This window comes from Podarcis tiliguerta (assembly GCF_965153285.1).
Source record: "Podarcis tiliguerta genome assembly, chromosome: 1".
Lineage (NCBI taxonomy): Eukaryota > Metazoa > Chordata > Lepidosauria > Squamata > Lacertidae > Podarcis > Podarcis tiliguerta.
Genome location: NC_139534.1, coordinates 7,271,196 through 7,296,475, shown reverse-complemented (window position 1 = coordinate 7,296,475; position 25,280 = coordinate 7,271,196). Strand labels below are relative to the sequence as shown.

The following is a 25,280-nucleotide window of genomic DNA, read 5'->3' as shown; positions in this document are numbered from 1 at the left end:
GCGACGGGGTGAGCTCCTGTTGCTCGGTCCCTGCTCCTGCCAACCTAGCAGTTCAAAAGCATGTCAAAGTGCAAGTAGATAAATAGGTACCGCTCTGGCGGGAAGGTAAACGGCGTTTCCGTGCGCTGCTCTGGTTCGCCAGAAGCGGCTTAGTCATGCTGGCCACATGACCCGGAAGCTGTACGCCGGCTCCCTCGGCCAATAAAGCGAGATGAGTGCCACAACCCCAGAGGCGGCCATGACTGGACCTAACAGTCAGGGGTCCCTTTACCGTTAAGGATGATCCAAGAGTCTTTGTTCACAGCATCTGGAACTGAGACCTTCACACCAGCACACCAACTAATGATAGACAAGGGGTGGAGGAATCTCTGGCTCTCAAGTCCCATCATCCCTGACCATGGTCTGTACTGCCTGAGGCAAATGGGAGGGGGAGACCAACAACATCAGGGGGGGGCACAGGTTAGCCACCCTTACAGAAGAATAAGATCATCCAAAGTGGCAGGCGGCCAGGGCATCTGAGGTCCCACGCTGCTTTTAAAGAATGTGCCCTAGAACAACCATGCAACAGGGTGTTTGTGTGCATTGGAGGGGTGTCTTTGATAATGCATGTCTCCATCTTCAGATATTGCATAACCTTGCCTAGGAATTTACTAGCAACATATTCTGTGATCTATTAGGTGAACCTTCATGGAGGCCAGGCCAGCTCCCAAAACAGCCCAATTCCAGTTTTGCAAACACTCCACAGTAAGTTTGGCATGCATTTTGTTTTCTGCAAAGCCAGTTGCTCAGTCACGAGTGCCAGCTGTTCTGCAGCCATTTGCAGCCCACACACACTTGCAGAAACAAATCACGTATATTTCACTAAAGTACTTTTCCACAGTACATAAATTTTGCTGGGGTTATTTCTCCCATAAGGAGAAATGAGCGAGGAGCTGTGAGCGAAGGGCAAACGGAACGTGACACACACAGGCAGGTGTGTTTGAAAACGAGACTGAAATCTTACAGCAAAAGCGGGCTGTCCTAATATACAGATCAACCTAATATAAATCTATTTCACAGACACAAAGCAAGAGCTTAAAGGCAACTCTAAGCAGGTGAGCCCGGCTGCACGGCACACAACATGCAACACACGAAGCAATTCCGTTTAGAAGACATTCTTGACACCCATTTTACAGATGGGAAGCAACTGAAAGCTAGAAGCTCCGATCAAGGAACAGATCACTAAATCTAGGAAAATTAATTCAAAACACAAAGCAGTCCGCACCATGACAACAACAAATTCAGTGAATTTATGGAGAAATTCATCTGTCCCAACCAATACAGAACCCATGAAGAAATGAGCTAAGCCACATGAGAATGCATGGTGAAATAATAAAATAAGGTCTTATGTATATAATAAATGTTAATAAATGTACCAAGCAAACACGTACATATATAAACCACGTGTCTGAAGCAGCACAGGAGAACAGCCATGAAGTTGTTTTGACTCCCAAACTGACCAGGTGTTTTCTCTGCAAAGTCAAATGGAAAAGCCTCCCCATTGTCTTCTTGTTCACAAATCCTGTCTTAAGGGCATGTCTGTGTATGAATAGGGTGAGCCTGTGACTTGGCTCAGGAACTAAGTGTTTATCATTACAAAAGACTGGCCAGGCTCCCCAGGTAATCCAATCAAGTAACCTGCCAGACAGGAGATAAACAAAGCACTCAGATTTCTGTTGTAGACCGCCCTTTCTGTGATGTAGGTATGATGTATCTGGGGGGTGGTCTTGGACTCCAGGGCTGGCAATTTTAAATGTCTATATAAGGGCAGACACACCTTGGTTCTGGGTCCTCCTCCTTTCCTGCGTGTGAGGGGAGCACCCTGTTGCAACAGTTCAACAAAGATCAGGCTTACAAGCTGCTTTGCTTCTCAATATTCTCTGGTTGGCCTCTGTTCTTTCCTCCGAGCGATGGAGAACCTACAAAGGACTCTGTAAGGGCTGTTGTGTCCCCCATAAGGAAATAAGGGCAGATTTTCATTTATTACAGAGGCAAGGAACACAAAACATGTACAGAGCTGATTGCTCGAGAAAGCAAAGCAATTTAGTATAATGTGGCCAAGGAATTAAGTATCTAGAAAGCTTTTGCTCATTTCACATCCCTCGCCATACATACAAACAGCATTATTTCCTACCCAGAGAGGCTGGCAAATCTTCCCAGCTCACCACATTTGTAATGGCATTATGAGTCAAAACCAAACCAAACCAAATTAATCTGAAGTATTTATTTCAAATGCTGTTTCCTTGCTTTGGCAATATTATGATTTTAAAATATGGCTGCAACGCATTTGCAGCCTACATCAATGTAAATAATTTCTACCACGCGTCGCAAAGAAATGTAATGCACAGTCAATTACATGTGAATTGTTTTCTACAAACAGGATCCAAGCATGCTTTTACAAACAAGTCCCACTTCAAATATACATTCTGTCCTCCTTTCATGGGTTGCTTCTGCAGTGGCGAAGCCCCTCACACCTTTCCGAGCTGCTATGATATCCACAAACGTCCCTCCCTGCCCAGGGGAGAAAGCTGTCAGCATGTTTTCCGTCCAGAGTTTGCGAGAGGAGGGGAAGTTGGGATTTCGAGGAGAAACATTCATCTAGAGGGGTTTCGTAGATGAAAACGTTGCAAGGGGAGCTTTCCGGTGATGCAAAAGGCTGGGAAGACCTTTCAGGAGACAAGGCAAGGGACAGGGAGCCCAGAGGAAGACAGGATGGGGCACACAAAGCAAAGGGGAAAACAAAAACCCGAGAAAAAGATGTGTTAAAAAAAGAGCTGTGCAGTAATAAAGCAAAGGGAAGAAGGGATCAATTGACTGGGGTGGCAGTGCTGAAGAAACCAGCAAATTTAAGGTCAGAACAGGCAGTATGCTATTATTTGAAAGGAATACAGTGGTGCTACCACTGAATATTAGGCAGCTAGGCTAATATCTGACTGAGATTAAGTGAAATCAGGTAAAGTGGCTTGATCTCTGAAAGCCAGCCTTAGTGAATGTATTGCTTTGCTTTTCTAGAACAAAACTGTTTGCCTAAACCCTCTGGAAGTGCAAAATACCCAGATCAATGTGTCTCTGTGCAAATCATTTCAGTGGACCAGAAACCTCATGTGCAAATGTCCTGCTCTGCCAAATTCTATAACTGGGACTGGTCCTACTCGGAGTAGACCTACTGAAATTAATGGGTTTAATTAGTTCTGCCTCTTAATTCCAATGTGTTGAGCCTGAAGAGGACTATTGTTGGATACAACCTATAGGATTAAGGAGCCAGGTTTACTGAAAATGTTGATAAAGCTCACTAGCAGGCTTACAGATTAACCTGCCTCATTGGAAGCAGTGGAATCCTTGCATTTAATATATATAATCTTAGACATCTTCAGCAGAAACTAAGCAAAAAAAAAAAAAAACCATAAGCAAAGGGGAAGAGAAATTGTCAGTTTTGTTCAGCAAGGCTCTGTGTCAAAAATATATATATAATAAAGTATACCTGACTACTTTACAAGATTGCAAAGGTACTATGTTTTTAAAAGCACATGAAAAAGTGCATTTGCATGTTGTTTTGTGTGGCATTTCCTTATGCGGTTACTTCAAGGGGGAATCAATGTCTTTGTTTAGAGTCCTTGAAGGACAATGTTTTGATACTGAAGAACCATAAAATAAGAACCCTCCATGACACACACTGTCTTCCATGATCCTAAGTCCCTGCACAAACATCTTTCCTCCCTCAGTAGCTTGAATTTGGGGTGGGGGAGATTATCAGGCCTTCTATTGTGTATTTTAACAGTAGCTTGATGTGCAGAAATTGGCAGATAAGCTTTAAATGGCATGGGGATAAAGATCACAACATTTTAATGATGGCTCCTCACAAGCATGTGAGTTTTGGATGCCTAAAAGTTTGGCAACCCTACAAACAATGGAAGTTGCTTATGAACTTCTATTGTTTTGACCTCATTCAGACTTCCAGCTTCTATCATTGCCATCATAGCCATTGGTCAAGGATGATGAGAGTATCTATACGCAACATGCGGAAGACATCACAGTGGCTACTAAACATGTGTCCTTTTACTAAAGAAGTTTTACCAGAAAAAATATGCAGCTCATGGCAGCTGAATGGGGTCAAGGCAAAAGGAGTTCCACCTGGGGAGCGCCACCTTGGCTACTCTTGTGTAGTGACGGCTGGGTTACAAACACTTCTGATGTCTAGATCTTAATAAGGTGGGCATATTGCAGAGTGAGTGCCGGTCAGGGAGAGATTTCACCCAGAGAAGTCTCCAGCTCAGACGCTTCGCCCTGCTGTAGACTCAAAGAATTCCAGACTTGTTCGCTGACTGTCCCAGACCGGCTGACTTCCCAGAGGGTGTGCTTCACCAGTTCTGAAAACGTCACACTGAAACAGGACTGGAGTTTCTTGCTGAGGAGGACGTAAAGAATGGGGTTAAGGCAGCTGTTGATGAAAGCAAAGCTGACGGAAAGAGGAATGGCGTCGCGGAGCAAGTCGTGCCAGTAGTTATCGTGGTGAGCAGAGAGCTCAAGGATGCTGAATATTTGGTATGGGGTCCAGCAAACGAAAAAAACCACCACCACAGCCAGCACAGTCCAGAAGAGCCTGCTGGAGGTCAGCGTGGCAGTTTTCTTCACCTGGCATACCAGAAGAGAGTAACAAACAATCATGGTCAGCAGAGGAAAGAGGTAGCCGCAAATGAACCTTACCCAGGTCAGAACATGGTGTCTGAGGATAATAAGATTCACGTCCGTGGGATGGAAGTTGTTGTAGCAGATGGTGACATTGTTGTGTAGCGTAAGGGTATCTCTGAAGTACAGCGCCGGGCTTCCAATGAGCGTGGCCAAAACCCAGATGAAAGCAATCATAAAGAAGGTGTTCTTGAGAGTCCGATGCCGGTAGGAGAAGACAGGGTGGATCAGATGGACGTAACGGTCCAGGCTGATGGCTGTCAGGAAGAAGACGCTGGCAAACATGTTGAGGAGAGCAACGAAGGAGTTTGCTTTGCACAGCCACTTCCCAAAGGGCCAGTGGAAGCCCGTGGCCACGTAGGTGATGTAGAGAGGGAGGAAAAGGACGAAGATGAAGTCCGCAATAGCCAGGTTGAGGAACCAGAGGGAAGTGACGGTCTTGTCCCATTTAAAGCCCATAATCCAGATGACGATCGCATTGCCAGGCACCCCCAGGAGAAAAGCCACACCATGGAATACAAGCGACGCCACCTGTGCGTGAGTGAGGTGGGACACGGGGGGCTCATCCTCTTCATAAGTCCCAAAGTATTCCGTGAAGTTGTCCTCGTAATCCATGAGATCTGCAGATGCCACGGTTGCTATTTGCTGAAAGGAAGGGGGGTGAAAAAAGGGTGGGGAAAACAAGAAGAAGAAGAAGAGTTTGGATTTGATATCCCGCCTTTCACTCCCTTTAAGGAGTCTCAAAGCGGCTAACATTCTCCTTTCCCTTCCTCCCCCATAACAAACACCCTGTGAGGTGAGTGGGGCTGAGAGACTTCAAGGAAGTGTGACTGGCCCAAGGTCACCCAGCAGCTGCATGTGGAGGAGCGGAGACGCGAACCCGGTTCCCCAGATTACAAGACTACCGCTCTCAACCACTACACCACACTGGCTCTCAAGAGGGGAAAACTAGCGCTCATCAAAATAATTAATTCCCCCTTGAATGCGCATAGCAATGGCCTTTTATAGCAACCTGCCAGCATCGATCTGCCATCGGTCCCGATCAAAGACCCAGCGATTCATAAGCTATTTTAACCCATCAAAATATTTCTTTCCAAACCCAGACTTTTGGGTGTTTCAGTTTCACCCACACCATACATTTTAAGCACTTTGGGTTCCCTCAAAGTATTATGGGAACTGTAGTTTACTAAGGGTGCTGGGCCTTGTAGCTCTGTGAGGGGTAAACTACAATTCCCATGAATCTTTGGGCGGAGCCAGGTGGTTTAAATGTATTGTGTGGATGTGACCCAAATCAGTGCAAATGGCCAGTGTTGGGATGGGCTAGTTGGAGAACTATGGCTGTGCAAGATGTGGTCTAGCAGTGCCCTCCAACAAGCTCATAAATAACTGGTGCTTTGCCCAGGGCAGGGAAGACAGTTCAAATTGATTTGTGGGATATGGAGATTTGGGGTTGGATGGGAAAAGGCCCTGTACCTCCCTAATGTTCCTTGCCTTACTGCCTAGAACAGGGGTAGGCAACCTAAGGTCCGGGAGCCAGATGCGGCCCATTCGCCTTCTCAATCCGGCCCATGGATGGTCCGGGAACCAGCGTGTTTTTACATAAGTAGAATGTGTCCTTTTATTTAAAGTGCATCACTGGGTTATTTGTGGGGCATAGGAATTCATTCATTATTATTTTTTCCAAAATATAGTCCGGCCTACCACATGGTCTGAGGAACAGTGGACTGACCCACGGCTTAAAAAGTTTGCTGACCCCTGGCCTAGAATGATCAAATTAATCACCTCTTTCTTTCTTTCTTTCTTTCTTTCTTTCTTTCTTTCTTTTCTTATATGTTATCTCCTCTGGAAAAGTAAAAACGTTTCAAAAATAAATGTAATTCAGTAAAAATGGCAATATGGAAAGGGCAAGACCTTCCTACCTTTCAGAACGGCTGAGAAGCTTTGCTACTTATTGTCCGTCCAAAGTTTTGAGTCAGCAGCTCTGGCTGGGCACTTTGCTAATGAAGTCTAAAACAGAAATCAGAGACAAAGAAAAGAAAAGTAAATAGCGTGAATGCAGGATGGAAAACATAACTGGAATGTCAGAAAGCAACAGCACGTGAAAACACATCACCATCAGTCATCATCAAATTAAGAATTGGAGTCTCCCTGGAAGTTCGGTATGAATGGTTTGTGCGACAGAATTGTTCTGGGAAACTCAATGTAGCCCCGTTAAAAAGGCATAATTTGGTGGGGGGAATAGGTCATGGCTGTGATTTGACGGTAAGTGTAATACAGTGGTACCTCAGGTTACAAACACCTCAGGTTACAAACTCCGCTAACCCGGAAGTAGTACCTTGGGTTGAGAACTTTGCCCCAGAATGAGAACAGAAATCGCACGCTGGCCCACTAGCAAAAGCGTGCCTCAGGTTAAGAATGGTTTGGGGTTAAGAACGGACCTCCGGAATGAATTAAGTTTGTAACTCGAGGTACTGCTGTATATTGTGAGTATCAGCCTCTGACAGTCTCCCACTTTACCTGTGGAGGTAAAGGACAGCTTTGTTCAACACCTGCATGCAAACACAGACAGGTACTACCACCTCCGCTTTTAGTCAATAAATTGTTTCTCAAGCACACCCATTTGGAAGTATACTGGATTCAAAGAAAAGAGATTTTTTAAAATTAATAATAATAATAATAATAATAATAAATTTTATTTATATCCCGCCCTCCCCAGCCGAAGCCAGGCTCAGGGCGGCTAACAACAATAAAATAATACAACATTCTAAAATCATTTCATTCTAAAATTAAATCAAATCTAATTGATGGCAACCATTGGGCTAGAGTTCTGTGAAGATTGCCAAAGGAGGGAGTCAGGCTGTGCCCTGGCCAAAGGCCTGGTGGAACAGCTCCGTCTTGCAGGCCCTGCGGAAAGATGTCAAGTCCCGCAGGGCCCTAGTCTCTTGTGACAGAGCGTTCCACCAGATTGGAGCCACTGCCGAAAAAGCCCTGGCTCTGGTTGTGGCCAGCCTAACCTCTCTGTGGCCCGGGACCTCCAAGATGTTTTTGTTTGAAGACCGTAAGGTCCTCCGTGGGACAAACCAGGAGAGGCGGTCCTGTAGGTATGAGGGTCCTAGGCCGCATAGGGCTTTAAAGGTCAAAACCAGCACCTTAAACCTGATCCTGTACTCCACCAGGAGCCAGTGCAGCTGGTATAGCACCAGGTGAATGTGATCTCGCAGCGAGGACCCCGTAAGGAGTCTCGCCGCGGCATTCTGCACCCGCTGCTTAGGACTGGAGTGTAAAAGGTAAGCACCAGAGACATTACCCGAAACACATTAAGTGTGGCCCACAGATCAGGCCCAAACAAAATAAAAACACAACTTTAGAGATTTCGCGCATCCCATTCAAGCATCTAGATTCACTCTACGGAGATTTTCCACGTGCCACTCAACATCATTAACTTTAATTAACTTCATTTCTAATGAAATCAAAACACGCCGTGCAAATCTTCTTTGAACAGCATGTGCGAGAGTGGCACGTTGGATTATGCATATAGGAGCAATTGATGGGGCCATTCTGCAAATTAATGTGAAAAAATGTTGATGATCAAACCCAGCTTGAGATAACTGAAGATTCATTCTGTTCATAGCGGGGAATGTTTCATTTCTAGGTGTTTAGTGTTTACACTAGTCTCTGCAGCGACGGAAACCTCTGAATGAAGCCTGTGCTAAACAGCTTGTGCAGAGCATGTATTAGGAATGAGAATCTCTGCCACCCTCCTGAGAAAACTATCTAAGCCACAGATACTGTAAGAGTTTTATCAGGGTGGCCTCCATGTGCTGAACTTTACAGAAGGCAGCCTTCTGCTTATCTGCTTGCACGGCTGCCCAGTTGAAATCCAGTTTTGAGATTAAGAATCCTAAGAAGGGAGAGAGCCAGGCAGGAGTTTTCAAAGTCATCCATCAACAATGTTCGATGGGACTTTTATTTTACAAGGTGTTTTATAATGTGACCCAATACCACCCATAGGGATCTTAAAAGGTAAAGGGACCCCTGACCATTAGGTCCAGTTGCGACCGACTCTGAGGTTGCGGCGCTCATCTAGCTTTACTGGTCGAGGGAGCCGGCGTACAGCTTCTGGGTCATGTGGCCGGCATGACTAAGCCGCTTCTGGCGAACCAGAGCAGCGCACGGAAACGCCATTTACCTTCCCGCCGGAGTGGTACCTATTTATCTACTTGCACTTTGACGTGCTTTCAAACTGCTAGGTTGGCAGGAGCAGGGACTGAGCAACAGGAGCTCACCCCGTCGCGGGGATTCGAACCGCCGACCTTCTGATCGGCAAGTCCTAGGCTCAGTGGTTTAGACCACAGCGCCACCCGCGTCCCACCTTACTACCCAGCAAATCTGAAGTTCGCTGACGTCTCCTCACCTTCTGACTCAAGCCGTGATAGATCAGACAAGTTCAAATGATTTCAAAGACTGATTGCGCTTTATTAACTATGTCGGAATAAAGAATGAATAAGAAGCAACGGAAGACAAACAACACATACCAAGATTTCTCGCGTGCCTTGCTTCTTCCCTGCTCTTCGTTATTTAGTCCTGCCATTCCAGATTTTACCCATCTCTGCTGCTTGCATCTATTGGACCATAGGACTTTTCACCACTTTTCTCTATCTCCATCCCATTTGGGGTGCCTCTTTCTGAATAGCTCTCTAGATTTTGGCGTGCTCCTTGCCTTGGTGATAATCTCTCACCTAGTTCCTCATCTTGCTGTTCCAGCTCGATCAGCAAATTTGGTTCCTCGTTTAGAGATTTGTCACATGCTGCCCTTACCCAAACCCTTGCATTCATCAGTTTTCTATTTAGACCTATTGCCCGAGCATGCTTGGTGTGCCTTGCTTTGCTTCTGTTGTAAGTTCCCGTCTGCTTTTAACTACGAGATGCTGTTGGACTCATGATTCCATGCCCCCATAATCTTGAACCGTCTAGATTTCCCCTTGATCAATCCTAAAATGACCTATCAACTATATACTTATATTTATATATGGGCATGTTATTTTATGTAAGGGATGCGGGTGGCGCTATGGGTTAAACCACGGAGCCTAGGACTTGCCGATCAGAAGGTCGGCGGTTCGAATCCCTGCGATGGGGTGAGCTCCCGTTGCTCGGTCCCAGCGCCTGCCAACCTAGCAGTTCGAAAGCACGTCAAAGTGCAAGTAGATAAATAGGTACCGCTCCGGAGGGAAGGTAAACGGCGTTTCCGTGCGCTGCTCTGGTGAACCACCGACCTTCTGATCGGCAAGCCCTGGGCTCTGTGGCTTAGACACAGCGCCACCTGCATCCCACTTTACCCATTCATATTTGTCTGTCCTTCCATCTATCTGTTCCCCCACCCCCAATCCATTCATCTCTAAACACACGCATCAAGAATGATTGAGTTGCATTTGGCCTTTCTCATTGAAATTGAAGAAGACACTTTCCTTTTCTAGAAAAAGAGGTGCCAGAACTCACCACGAATGCCTCCCTTGTTCTCTCATAAATGGCAATGGTGCCCATCTGAGAGGTGGCGGAAGTTCTGGCTGAAAATAAGCCCCGGCTAAAATAATTTTGTTTGGGTCCCTCCCTGCTCTGGATAAATTCAACATTTGCAAAATATTTCTGTTCCAGATTTAATTGAGATACACGCAAGTGATCATCTCTCCCTTGGGGGCGTGAATTCTGCTCAAAATAACAGCACCACCCAGATGAGTCATTAAAAAAAAATATTGTAAACATGAAGAAGTCTTCTAAACAGCTGCAGTTAAAAAGCAATTTTGAGCATAAAGGGAAGTTTTTGGTGAATATAAAGGGAAAGTGAGGGGAAATAACTATATTTGTCTGTGGACTTCAAAATATTATATATCTGGGAAATAGACTTTTTGCCCACTTTATTTAGAGCTAGCTTAAATAAAGATATAGGCACGGCCCTATAGACGGGCTGCTGCTGCTGCCTTAGACTTAGGTAAAGGTAAAGGGGACCCCTGACCATTAGGTCCAGTCGTGACTGACTCTGGGGTTGCGGCGCTCATCTCGCTTTATTGGCCGAGGGAGCCGGCGTACAGCTTCCGGGTCATGTGGCCAGCATGACTAAGCCGCTTCTCGCGAACCAGAGCAGCGCACGGAAACACCGTTTACCCTCCCGCCAGAGTGGTACCTATTTATCTACTTGCACTTTGATGTGCTTTCAAACTGCTAGGTTGGCAGGAGCAAGGACCGAGCAACGGGAGCTCACCCCGTTGCGGGGATTTGAACCGCCGACCTTATGATCGGCAAGCCCTAGGCTCCGTGGTTTAACCCACAGTGCCACCCGCATCCCTTGTCTTAGACTTACTGGGGTGCAAATGATGTTTGGTGAATGTAAGCTGGAGAGGGAAGTTTCCAAAGATCAGTCCTGGGGTGAAATCAGGTCTAGGACAGAGGCAAGGCTAGCCTTGAATCCTGAAACAGCAGGGCAAAGATTGGGAAACAGGGAAACAGACAAAACTGGGAACAGGCAAGAGATGCAGCCAGCAGGCTAAAGTCTGCAGAGAAGGCGCAGAAGGCAGAAATCAAAGGCAGTGTTGCCAGCAGGATTTCTGGGCTCAGAACACTGGATTGAGCCTTCCACAGCAGAAGACACAAATTTGCATACCATTTGCATTTTCTTCATATGCAGATCTGTGGATGAAGGTGGAGGGCACAAATAGAAATCAGGTACAAGTAATGAGATGTCTGATGGAAAGAGTCCGCATAGTTAAAAGTCATGGTTTTCCCAGTAGTGATGTACGGAAGTGGGAGCTGGACCATAAAGAAGGCTGATTGCCGAAGAATTGATGCTTTTGAATTATGGTGCTGGAGGAGACACTTGAGAGTCCCATGGACTGCTAGAAGATCAAGCCTCTCCATTCTTAAGGAAATTAGCCCTGAGTGCTCACTGGAAGGACAGATCCTGAAGCTGAGGCTCCAATACTTTGGCCACCTCATGAGAAGAGAAGACTCCCTGGAAAAGACCCTGATGTTGGGAAAGATGGAGGGCACAAGGAGAAGGGGACGACAGAGGACGAGATGGTTGGACAGTGTTCTCGAAGCTACCAGTATGAGTTTGACCAAACTGCGGGGGGCAGTGGAAGACAGGAGTGCCTGGCGTGCTCTGGTCCATGGGGTCACAAAGAGTCGGATACGACTAAACGACTAAAAACAACAGGAACAGACCTCCGGAACGAATTAAGTACGTAACCAGAGGTACCACTGTACACAGCTTCCATTCTAAACATGCACTCTCTTAGAGATAATTTCCATTGGCACAACTTAGTCTTCTTCCTGACTTGAACCGCTCTGCCAAAGCTTCCCCTAAGATTCCTGGTCTATCAGTCACACCATTCCAGGTACTAAAGATCATCACAGATAGAAAGGACTTGTAGACCTTGGAAGAGGTTCAAGAGTTGGCGAGTCTTCAGGAACAGCGGGAGTCTCTCTTGCCTTGACTGAAGAGTGAAGACAGAACCTTCTTTCTGTATCCCAAGGGTCTCTGGGTTCATCATGTTTTAAGGCCCAAAGAGAGCGAAAGGAAAATGTGTAAAGGCAGCAAGACATGATCCCATCTCTAATGCTGCAGCCAAGAGAGAAACAATCAGTTCTGGGCTACTTTTCAAAACTCTGTCTTGCACAACACAAGGCCTGCCACACAGAACGTGGAAGGGAAAACGTGAGGCATTTTGACAGAGCTGCACTCCTGAAATGAATGTCCAAATTCTGTTTTTCCTAGCTTGTTGCATACCCTTCAACATTCTTCAGATGAAAATAGGGACATTTCTCTTCTTGGTCCTCCCCTGCAGAGCATTTTCTATCAGAAGAAGGGCAAGTGTCACCACTACAACACTAACGGGGAGCAGCAAACAGACCCTCCACCATCTTGGGGGGGAAAACCTTATCCCTGGGGTGTTTTTTTTAATTTATTTAATCATTTTATCAATACAAACAACAACCGCACAAGGCACATACAACAAAAACCATAATAACACTACTAACACAATTACACAATAACCTAGACAGCATCTTAAAAAGCAGAGACATCACCTTGCCAACAAAGGTCCGTATAGTAAAAGCTATGGTTTTCCCAGTAGTGATGTATGGAAGTGAGAGCTGGACCATAAAGAAGTCCGATCGCCGAAGAATGGATGCTTTTGAATTCTGGTGCTGGAGGAGACTCTTGAGAGTCCCATGGACTGCAAGAAGATCAAACCTCTCCATTCTGAAGGAAATCAGCCCTGAGTGCTCACTGGAAGGACAGATCCTGAAGCTGAGGCTCCAATACTTTGACCACCTCATGAGAAGAGAAGACTCCCTGGAAAAGACCCTGATGTTGGGAAAGATGGAGGGCACAAGGAGAAGGGGACGACAGAGGACGAGATGGTTGGATAGTGTTCTCGAAGCTACCAACATGAGTTTGACCAAACTACGGGAGGCAGTGGAAGACAGGAGTGCCTGGTGTGCTCTGGTCCATGGAGTCACAAATGACTAAACAACAACAAAACACAATTTGACAATTCAGATTTGAATACTGATATACCTATGACTACACCTTTTTAACAATATTTCCCCACCTCTCCTCCTCCTACTTCCCACCACTGTCCGCCTTATCGCTTAAATATTTCTTCCAGATTTCTTAATATTTATCCATTCTTAATTTGCGTCAACACGCAATTCGCTCATATGTAGCTAGTCTGTCCATATCATCAATCCACGTGTTTAACGGAATCTTTTGGCGGCTCTTCCAATTCATCAAAACAAGTTTTTTTGCTTCTAATATGGCATGGTACATCCATTATTTTTTTTTACCCCTTGTAATCTCCCACGTTTCCGGAATATAATTTAGAATTAAATTCAATCCCTGGTTTTATTTTACAAAAAGGAAAACACGCACCAATAAATAAATTTCTAGAAAGCATTAAAGAAAACAAAACACAAAACACAAAACAAAACAAGGCCCCTTGTGTTCTGCTCCACTCCCTTTTTCTTCCCTCCCAGAGTGATCCTGCCCTCTGCCTGCCCCTCATGAAGGACCTACCTATCTAGGTAGGTCCCTATCTGTTACTAGGAGCATCAAGGACGCTGCAAGAGTCAAACGACAGCAGGAAAAAAGATTTTTTTAATTTTGTTAAGCAATTGCTTGGACACAAAGGCACAGACCAGCTCATGCTCGGAGTCTGGCCCCAAATTCTAAGCGAGCCACCTTTTTATACATTTGCAGAATACAATACCACCTGATTTATTGTAAACAACCTGATTTCTGGGAAATCGAAAGTTCAGTGGTACCCCGCAAGACGAATGCCTCGGAAGACGAAAAACTCGCAAGACGAAAGGGTTTTTCGTTTTCTGAGGTGCTTCGCAAGACGGATTTTCCTAAGGGCTTGCTTCGCTAGACAAAACAGCCCTGCCTCTCGTGTCATGGCGACGGTCACTGCACGCACGCACGCACGCTCGCTTCCCCGCTCCTCCGGATCCCTCCCACCTTCCGGCTGACGGTTAGTGCCTCGCGCCGCTGCCCACCCCCCCTCGCGTGCTCCCCTCCCCGTTGCCGCCAGCGCCTCTCTCTCCCTGGAGTCGCGCTCCTGAGCCCCGCTGCCCTCCAGCAGCCGCGTCGCACGGTGGCCACAACGCGCGGGTGAGTCTGAGGTACCGGCTGCGGCAGCTGTCCTGCTTCTCCCCGCCCCTCCCCGCCGTTGTCAGTGTTTAAATGCAGTGGTGCTTCGCAAGACGAAAAAACTCGCATAACGAAAAAACTCGCGGAACGAATTAATTTCGTCTTGCGAGGCGCCACTGTTATAGTAAGTTCCTATTACCATGTAAGATCTTGCCCCACTCCTTCCTGCCATGGCCTCACTACATCACAGCAATGTGCATTCCTGAGTTTGCTTATCTCTTTACAACCTTGAATAATAAACATTTGAGCCTGTTCCATCAATGCCAGCTTTGTTCTCCTGACGGACCTCTCCTTTCTAAGAAAGGCCTTTGGGGGGTTTGCTATGGCCCTACACTTAGACCCCTATTTTTCTGGAAACTTCCAGAACAGAAGAGGAATGGGATGACACTTGTCCTTGCTCATGGAGATGTCTGCATGGATTTTCAGTGCCATTATGACCTCTATATGCAGTCCTGCACAGGAACTGGTCCTGCGGCAGGTAAAAGGATAGGAGAGGAAACCTGCTGTATGAGAAGTCAAGGTTAAGACTAACTACAAAGAGCAGTGAGCTCTAGGTGAGGCTGGCCGTAAGGACAGTTCAAAAACTATGATTGTTCCAGCTGCCAGGGATTTGGCACAAGCTTGGAGATCGGACTACATTGCTCTGATAACAGAGCTAGCCAACCATTTTTTTCTGGGCTGAACTGGGGTGCTGACTTTGCAAGAGCAAAGCCCAAAATCAGAATATGTTTGGAATGGCCTTTTTTGGCTTGTGAAATCTGGGTGCTCTCCTCTACTGCAGGGGGGCCCAAACTTTTTTCAAAGAGGGCCAGATTTGATGAAGTGAACATGCGTGAGGGCCGACCAAAATTGTTGAGCCACGGGGGCCGGATTAAATCGACCGCCGGGCCAGATTGGGTCCCCAAAACAGACTTTGCACATTCCTGCTCAAAGTAAGTGTTACAGGTTAGCCTCTTTTATGACGTTGCTTTCTAATTTTTATGGATCTGCTATTATTTTTTTGCTATTCGTTGTGAACTGCATTGAGTGAAAAAAGGTGGGGTTTTAAATGATTGCAATAAATGGGGAGGGTGTGTGTGCAATGATTTTGCTCGCTCCCTTTCAGCACAATTTGCTGAAAACCTTTTCAGCCATTCCTTCTCAAATCCCTCCTTTTCCCCCAATGCAGTTTTTCTGTGCACACTCTATAAGCATAGCACATTTCAGTTTCAAATATTCTGATTATTTCTACTGGTAGTTAAGTATTTTTATTTATTGACTTGATTTGGGGTGGGCCAGCTGCCACCCCACCCCCCATCTCCCTGCAGTCCCCAGCAGCTGGCATTCAGGGATAGCTCAGCTGGTTTGAGCGTGGTGCTGATAATGCAAAGGTTGCAGGTTCAATCCCTGTATGGGGCAGCTGCATATTCCTGCATTGCAGGGGGTTGGACTAGATGATCCTCAGGGTCCCTTCCAACTCTACAGTTCTATGACTCTATGACTTATTTGCCTCGAACCGTGGAGGTAGAATCTAGGTCTCCCAGGGTTAATAGCTGCAGATGTGAGGATGTGCTGCACAAACCTCGGCTGTGTACACACCATATACCGTATTTTTCACTCTATAAGACGCACCAGACCACAAGACGCACCTAGTTTTTGGAGGAGGAAAACAAGAAAAAAAATATTCTGAATCTCAGAAGCCAGAACAGCAAGAGGGATCACTGCACAGTGAAAGCAGCGATCCCTCTTGCTGTTCTGGCTTCTGGGATAGCTGAGCAGCCTGCATTCACTCCATAAGATGCACACACATTTCCCCTTACTTTTTAGGAGGGAAAAAGTGAGTCTTATAGAGCAAAAAATACGGTATTTAAAGTACCCCATGCACTGACCCTTCACACTGATTTTGGTCACATCCACTTCCACCCAATAATTATGGGAGCTGTAGTTCACCCCTCACAGAGCTTCTGTTCCCAGCACCCTTAAACTACAGTTTCCGGGATTGTTTCGGCAGAACCCATGTGCTTCAAATGTCCAGGGTGTGTGCAGCCCAGAGAAGCTGGGCAAGGAAATCCGATTTGCTTCCCTGAGTGAGCTTCCCAGTGGATCGGGCCCACAGTGGAGCACGTGCGTCATGTGGGGTAAGGCGTGCCAGTTGGGTGTCTTGATTTAAGTGACAGAGGGAAGGGAAGAGGTTATCCAAGCCAACATTATGCCATCGATGATGGCGCCAAAAAATGTCCTGGCAGTGGGAGAGGCCGGAGTTGGAAGAAGGTTCTTGGCTGGCAGCCAGAGGTTGGGTGGGGAAGCCAGGGTGAGTTCAGGGACAGCGAAACGGTCTCTGTGGGAAGGGAAATATTCAGAATATTGAAGCCAAGGGCTTTTGGTTCTTCGACATGAGCACAATTCCCTTGCAAATCCTTTTACTTTAGGCTACAAAAACTGAAGCTCTGGTGAAAGCAGGCATGTCCAAAGTCCATTTCGGAGGCCTAATCCGGCCCGCCAGATGGCCCCTGTGGCAGTTTATTTCCTGGGGTAAAATCCGGAAAAAAGCTCAACAACTTGATTGGATTGGAACAACTTCAATCCAATAAAAAGCTCAACTTTGGCCGGCCCTTTAGTCGGCCCTCACGCATGTTCACTTCATCAAATCTGGCCCTCTTTGAAAAAAGTTTGGACCCCTCTGAAAGGGGTGCTTTCTAGGGAAGTTTTTTTTTAAAAAAAAATTATTGATAGAACAAGAAAAAAGAAAAAACACAAATACCAAATTACACACAGGCAGTGGCATAGCGTGGGTTGTCAGCACCCGGGGCAAGGCAAGTAATTTGCGCCCCCTAACCCGTGGATTTTAGCACTCGAGTCTCTTCCACTTTATTTTTTCTTTATTTTTTCTGATAGACCATCTAATTCGGCATATTCTGTTAGCTTTTGGATCCAATCTTGTATAGAGGGGATTTCATTACTCTTCCATGGAAGGATTTTTTTTTTTTTTTTTTTAAGGAAACAAGCATTCCTTCCTTATATAAAAACCAACAACGACGAAACCAAGTCAAGTATTGCATTTGTTTGTTTTTAAATGAACAATGGGATTTGGCACCATGAGTTGTAATGGTGAACACCATAAAGGGGGGTTAGGCAAATTTGTGGAAGATAAGGCTTTCATTGGCTACTAGTGAAGATGGCTTCCCATATCGGGCACAGTTCAGGACACCGGTTGCGTAGAAGAGTGTGATTGCCCTCATGTCCTGCTTGTGCGGCCTTCCCATAGAAGTCCCTTAGAATCAAAGAGTTGGATCATCAAGTCCAGCCGCTACAATGCAGGAATATGCAGCTGTCCCTTAAGGCAGTGTTCCCCAACCTTGGGTCTCCAGCTGTTTTCGGACTACAATTCCCATCATCCCTGACCAGTGGTCTTGGTAGTGAGGGATGATGGGAGTTGTAGTCCAAAAACAGCTGGAGACCCAAGGTTGGGGAACACTGCCTTAAGGGGATCAAACCTGCAACCTTGGTGTTGTCAGCACCACGCTCTAACCCAGGCTTCCTCAACCTCGGCCCTCCAGGTGTTTTGAGACTACAATTCCAATCATCCCTGACTACTGGTCCTGCTAGCTAGGGATCATGGGAGTTGTAGGCCAGAAACATCTGGAGGGCCGAGGTTGAGGAAGCCTGCTCTAACCAACTGAGCTGTCCACCTGGTCTGGTTGGTCAGTGGAGCAGATGGGCCTTTGGCTGCCTGATCCACCGGGTCTCTTAAACGGGTGACGTGCAAGGATTAGAGTCAGTGTGATTATCGCCAAAGTTTTGCAAACTGATTTCCAGAAATCCCACCCTCCTTGATGTTGTTGTTGTTTAGTCATTTAGTTGTGTCCGACTCTTTGTGACCCCCTGGACCAGAGCACGCCAGGCACCTGTCTTCCACTGCCTCCCGTAGTTTGGTCAGACTCATGCTGGTAGCTTCGAGAACACTATCCAACCATCTCGTCCTCGGTCGTCTCCTTCTCCTTGTGCCCTCCATCTTTCCCAACATCAGGGTCTTTTCCAGGGAGTCTTCCCTTCTCATGAGGTGGCCAAAGTATTGGAGCCTCAGCTTCAGGATCTGTCCTTCCAGTGAGCACTCAGGGCCGATTTCCTTCTGAATGGAGAGGTTTGATCTTCTTGCAGTCCATGGGACTCTCAAGAGTCTCCTCCAGCACCATAATTCAAAAGCATCACTACTGGGGAAAACATAGCTTTACCCAACGCTAAAATTGAAGACAAGGCAGCTGTGGCTTCTGTTTCCTGTTTCCTCGGCTACCTGACCTGCAGTACAATTGGATTGTTTGTTATGACAGGCAAACGAGGACAATAGGTAAAAGGAAGATGGGGAGGGAGAGGAGAAATGCTGTGTTGCCTTGCTTCCTGATTCACAGCACATCCAGGCTTCCCCTATATTAAAGCGGATTTGGAGGTCTTGCACAAGAAAGCTGCCCCCAAAAGATCAGAGCTTTTGCAATAAAGGGGCAGGGAATATTCAGTGGAAATGGGATTTGCTCTGACGCAGCGTCATCTAACCTCCCTCAACTTTTTCAGAATGACTGCTTATTAAACTTCCAACATTATCTCCTTCCCCTGCTGACAAATCAGGATGAATGCTCAGTAAACCATCTGAAGTAGCTTTTTGGGGTTTTTTCCTCCCCCCACCCCAAATGACCCCTGAATTTTTGAATTTTATTGCTATTGATGCTGCATTTTATATTGTATTTTATGCTGTTTTATGCGGTTTTTAAGTCGCATCTTAATCAATGTTTTATATTTGCTGTTAGCCGCCCTGAGCCGGGAAGGTAAGAGGTAAAGGGACCCCTGACCATTAGGTCCAGTCGTGACCGACTCTGGGGTTGCGGCGCTCATCTCGAGGGAGCTGGCGTACAGCTTCCGGGTCACGTGGCCAGCATGACTGAGCTGCTTCTGGCAAACCAGAGCAGCACACAGAAATGCCGTTTACCTTCCTGCCGGAGCGGTACCTATTTATCTACTTGCACTTTGAGGTGCTTTCGAACTGCTAGGTTGGCAGGAGCAGGGACTGAGCAATGGGAGCTCACCCCGTCATGGGGATTCGAACCGCCGACCTTCTGATCAGCAAGTTCTAGGCTCTGTGGTTGAACCCACAGCGCCACCCGCGTCCCTTCTGAGCCGGGAAGGGCGGGGTATAAATAAAATTTTATTATTATTAAAATTATTATAGCATGTGTTGACTGGACCTTACAAAACTCTCTTGCCCAAAAGAGAAGAAAGTGTGAGCATGAGAACAGAAGACAAAGCAATAGGGTGAAAAGGAGCAGGAAGAAGGGGGACATGAGAGCACACTTAGAGCAGTTTAATTGTGTTGAGCAAAAGCCCTACCTTACACTTGGAGGTCACCCCCGAGTCCAAAAGGAAATGGAAATTTTGGATTCGGCTCAGCAGGAGTGCTTTCCTACCACTTTCTTCTTTCAGATGATACTGGAGACAGAAGGGAGAGAGGGGAAATAATCTGCGGCGGCAGGGAAGATGGATGGAAACACTTGCTTAGCAATTTGCAAAGCTGTGCAAGCAAATCCCAGCCCCAAGGATGAGTGTGGGTCAGCGCTGGTGTGGAAGAGGAAACCGCGAGGCAGGCAGACTATTCAACGTTGCATCCTTTTACATAATTAGGGCTGGGAGGTAGAGGTCTCCCAAGAGGTATGGGAAGGAACCGGAGAAGTTTGTCCCCTCCCACCCCCCAGTCCAGCAATATAGAAGCCTAACAAAACATATGACATTCAGTAAGGTTCAGTGGCTGTGCCCCCTATTGCTGTCCAAAGGTAATAAGCACTAAGGCTTATGTGTCCCTTCACGTTGCAGATGTGAGCAACCGTCTGAACACCGAAAGCCAGGGAGAAAGGATCAAGCATAGCTTTCTGTTAATAAGCCTCTTTTCTACATGCAGTGGAATAACATTTCATCGTATGAACCTCTACAGTGGTACCTCGAGTTAAGTACTTAATTCGTTCCGGAGGTCCGTTCTTAACCTGAAACTGTTCTTAACCTGAAGCACCACTTTAGCTAATGGGGCCTCCTACTGCTGCTGCGCCACTGAAGCACAATTTCTGTTCTCATCCTGAGGCAAAGTTCTTAACCCGAGGTACTATTTCTGGGTTAGCGGAGTCTGTAACCTGAAGCGTATGTAACCTGAAGCGTATGTAACCCGAGGTACCACTGTATTTGCAATCCGACATGTATGCCCCTAGATCAGGGGTGAGCAAACTTTATCAGCTGGGGCCCAGTCCACTGTCCCTCAGACCTTGTGGGGAGCCAGACTGTTTTTTTTTTTTTGAGGGGGGGAATTGAACAAATTTCTATGCCCCACAAATAACCCAGAGATGCATTTTAAATAAAAGCACACATTCTACTCATGTCAAAACACCAGGCAGGCCCCACAAATAACCCAGATGCATTTTAAATAAAAGCACACATTCTACTCATGTCAAAACATGCTGATTCCAAGACCGTCCGCGGGCCAGATTTAGAAGGCGATTGGGCCGGATCTGGCTTCCGGGCCTTAGTTTGCCTACCCATGCCCTAGATCATCTTCCATTTGTGAGGGCTATTATGCCCAGCCCTGCTCCCAAAGTACAGTGCTACCTCAGGTTACATACGCTTCAAGGTTACATACGCTTCAGGTTACAGACTCCGCTAACCCAGAAATAGTACCTCTGGTACTTTGCTTCAGGATGAGAACAGAAATCACGTGGTGGCGGTGTGGCGGCAGCGGGAGGCCCCATTAGCTAAAGTGGTGCTTCAGGTTAAGAACAGTTTCAGGTTAAGAACAGACCTCCGGATCGAATTAAGTACGTAACCAGAGGTACCACTGTAACTGCTTTAGCCCAACATGATCACTCTTTTTTTGCACAATAATAGTAATTTTATTATTTATATGATGCCCATCTGACTGGATTTCCCCAGCCACTCCGGACAGCTTCCAACAAAATACTAACACACAAAAAACCCTCTTCAAACATTAAAAACCGTTGTCGTTTACCAACCGAAGAAAGAGAATCGGCGATTAAAGCAAAAAATAAAAATATAGTTGCCCAGTTGCAAAAACAAACCAGGCTTCATCCACGGGCAAAAAATAATAATCAAGGAGAAAGTGAGCCACCCCAACTTCACAGTGTAAAGTGTCCCATAATCTGGGGCAACCTCTGTCTTCCAACCCAAGAATGCTTCAATCCTTGATGGGACACAGAGAAGGACTTCTCATTGTGATCTTAGGGAATGGACAGCATAGTATCGGAGGAGGCATTCACCAATCTATCCTGGACTTGAGCCATTTAGAGTCTGAAAGGTAGTCATCAACACTTTATAGAAGTGAAATATACTCAGAGTTGAGAGTGGATTTCATGCTCTTTATTCAGCTCATAGTGGTGAGGAGGAATGAAAGCTTCCCCAAAGTATCTGCTTTATATACATTATTTACACAATGGGCTGTACGTGATTGGCTAATTCTGGAATTCTCCTGTAGGCCAATCAGGTTGTGGATTCACTTCCATCTGGAGCTGGATTGGGTGGCTCCTGCAGACCAATCATACTGCTGCATTGTTCTAGGGCCAATCAGACTGCTGCATTTTGGATCCTATTGTTCTAGGACCAATCAGACTGCTGCGTTCTGAATCCTATTGTTCTAGGGCCAATCAGACTGCTGCATTTTGGATCCTATTCAACTCAGTACATAACAGTTTTCAAAGAGATCATCCATTTGCCCAGAAGCAAACAGGGAGGTAGCCACCAACACATCCTTGCAGTTGCATTTAGTATCTCCATCGGGCTCCTGGCCACAGCTGCCACCCGGTCATCCAAGTGCAAAACCGAGTCCAGGAGCAGAAGAATCCAGTTCTTCAAAGGGAGTTGCTAACTCAGAGCCCGGCTCCCTTCCTGACCAGGAGCACCTGCCTTGGCATACTTGGCTGTAGTCGGGGCTCTCCAGATGTTGTCGGCCTCTGGATCTTCCAAAATATCTCTTTGCAAAGGAATATCCTCCACAACTTGCTCACCTACATATGCAGTTCTTCCAAATGAAAGGAATGCTCCTTGATAGTTTCCCTGAAACCAGAGGGCATCCTTGAAACGGAAGACGGATCTGTGCTCTCCTAACGAAATACTTTCGTTCTGATAGCTTTCATAGTCAAAGTTGTGTTTCACCAAATGTATCAGGAAGCTGCCCACACATCGCTTCACATATTCAGAAGAGGAGCATTTCCAGAAGGTCACTGTTTTCGGGTGTGATGCAATCACAGGCCAGCAAATTCAGGTTGCACAACTAAAGCAGACTTGGAACTTTTGTGCAACAAACCTGCTCCTCCGTCCCCAAATAATACAGACCTTTTGCCATAAGGAACGGCCAAGTGTGAAATAGCATTTGCTTGATGCACCTCCTCACAAGTAATTCAGAATGAATAATTAGCCAAAGTTGTTGAATCTCCCAGAACAGGGGTGCCATCTCAGGATTGTGGGTGCCTGTCACCATAATACAGATGTGCAACATCACATGCACACGCTTGCACGTAGTGAGCGCGGTGTCACACATTCAATGTGCAGGTGTGCGCGTGTGGTGTCGGATGCCTGCGTTGCTGCGGTAGCTCCCCTTCTTCCCCAACTCTGCAGCCAGCGAGGCACCCTTTTCTGCAGGCAGGGGCTCGGAGGCAGAGAGATTCTGCCTCCACGTCTGAGGGCGCCCCCCCCCCCTGAAAAGGGTGCCTCGCTGGCTGGCTGGGGACAGAGCTGACTTTCTCGGAGGCAGCATCGCAGAGGCTGGCTGGCTGCCTCTGCCTGCCGGCTGCGCTCATTGACTTTGTGGGTGCCCCCATCCCCACAATTATATTATTCTGGGTGCCCAAGCCTCCACGGCCCCCTGGAGTTGGCTCCTATAGAAGATGTCTGCTTTGAAATTATACTTTGGCTACTGCCTGCTTAAAGGTAAAGGGACCCCTGACCATTAGGTCCAGTCGTGACTGACTCTGGGGTTGCGGCTCTCATCTCGCTTTATTGGCCAAGGGGGCCGGCGTCCAGCTTCCAGGTCATGTGGCCGGCATGACGAAGCCACTTCTGGCGAACCAGAGCAGCGCACGGAAACACCGTTTACCTTCCCGCTGGAGCGGTACCTATTTATCTACTTGCACTGATGTGCTTTCGAACTGCTAGGTTGGCAGGAGCTGGAACCGAGCAACGGGAGCTCACCCCATTGCTGTGATTCGAACCGCCGACCTTCTGATTGGCAAGCCCTAGGCTCTGTGGTTTAACCCACAGCGCCACCGCGTCCCACTGCCTGCTTAAAGGCACTGAAATAGACTTGAGGAAACCCATTAGGCTTTCGGTCCTGTTATCAAGTAGCATCTTTCAATGAACTATATAAAGCAGGGGTGCTCAAACGTTTTTCAAAGATGATGTGAACATCCGTGAGGGCCGACCAAAGCTGTTGAGCTTTTTTTTAGGATTTTGCAATTTAGCAATCCCAGGAATTTGAGGGATTAACCCCCACTAGCCATTGGGGACCCACAGAGGCACCCCATCATAGCTGGTAGGATCCCAGTTAGAGAACCACAGGAATACTTCCAGGACTACCCAGTACTGGCTCCGTTGGTGTCAGTAGTGACTTCCATATGGCAAGCTCACAGTCATTTGTCTTGCCCTGTGTTTGAAGGGACTATGAACAGAAACAATCTCAGTTCTAAAAGGCAGCCCAGATGCTGTCTCCTGGGTTTCAGCTAAGGCACGCAGCATCAGCAAAGTAGTGCAAACATACCTGCTTGCAGCGCTGAGGTCACGGCAGGGCAAATTTTTATAGGTCTTTGGCAGGTCCAGAAGCAGCTGCTTGAACAGCAAAGGAACAGCTGTTTCTAGTCCACCAAGATTGGTCTTTCTGGAGGAAACTCTTCTTTCTACTGTGGCATAGGAGGCATGTGGGTGGGGTTAGGGTGGGTGTTGGAATGCTATAGAACACCATCAATTATGGACAGGCCAAAATAGCTCCCAAGAGACTTGTTCAGATGGTGTAAATTATTATAGCATCGCAGCTGTTCCTAAACCTGCGCACAGAGCCAGGCTGCATTTTGACGGCTTGCTCTCTTAATTCGGGGGTTGCCAACCTGGCACTGTGGGTGTCATGGCACCTGTGAAGGCCTTTGCAGGTGTCCCAGGGTCTTAACCTTTCATTTAAAATAAAATGTAAGGCTCTTGGCCTCCTAGAAAGAAAGTTACAAAGCAAACTGTGCGGGCACCCTTTGAAGCAATCTAAGAGAAATGAGCCAACCCTGGCTGTTCACACCTGTTGGGGTGTTTAGCCAGTGAGTGAAATCAGAGTTTAATAATAATAATAATAATAATAATAATAATAATTTATTATTTGTACCCTGCCCATGTGGCTGGGTTTCCCCAGCCACTCTGGGCGGCTTCCAACAAAGATGAAAAATACACTAAAATGTCACATATTAAAAACCTCCCTGAACAGGGCTGCCTTCAGATGTCTTCTGAATGTCAGGTAGTTGTTTATCGCTTTGACATCTGATGGGAGGGCGTTCCACAGGGTGGGTGCCACTACCGAGAAGGCCCTCTGCCTGGTTCCCTGTAACTTGGCTTCTCGCAATGAGGGAACCACCAGAAGGCCCTCGGCGCTGGACCTCAGTGTCCAGGCAGAACGATGGGGGTGGAGACGCTCCTTCAGATATACTGGACCAAGGCAGTTTAGGGCTTTAAAGGTCAGCACCAAGTTATGACTGACAAGTGAGTTGTTTGGACAGCATGCAATAGGGATCCCAGGGGTCCCAAAACTCTTCTCTTACCCCCTGACTTTTCCTGCTAGTCTCCATAGTTTGCCCTTCTG

General features: G+C 46.8%; 1 protein-coding gene across 17 annotated transcripts in view; it reads right to left on the bottom strand.

Moving 5' to 3' along the window:
- Positions 1 to 2,248: 2,248 nt before the first annotated feature.
- Positions 2,249 to 25,280, bottom strand: part of CMKLR2 (chemerin chemokine-like receptor 2) — a 38,125-nt gene continuing 15,093 nt past the window's right edge. For 3 of the 17 annotated variants that reach the window (XM_083402521.1, XM_083402534.1, XM_083402519.1), the window contains 4 exons: positions 24,204 to 24,342; positions 19,787 to 19,885; positions 6,645 to 6,732; positions 2,249 to 5,370 (listed from right to left, as the gene is read on the bottom strand). In XM_083402521.1, coding sequence (XP_083258647.1) covers positions 4,276 to 5,340 — 1,065 coding nt within the window. In that variant the 5' untranslated portion in view covers positions 5,341 to 5,370; positions 6,645 to 6,732; positions 19,787 to 19,885; positions 24,204 to 24,342 and the 3' untranslated portion in view covers positions 2,249 to 4,275. Of the gene's footprint in view, positions 5,371 to 6,636; positions 6,733 to 9,260; positions 9,774 to 10,221; positions 10,451 to 19,786; positions 20,141 to 24,203; positions 24,343 to 25,280 lie in introns of those variants that run through there. The other 14 variants (XM_083402522.1, XM_083402520.1, XM_083402533.1 and 11 more) reach the window with 12 other exon arrangements.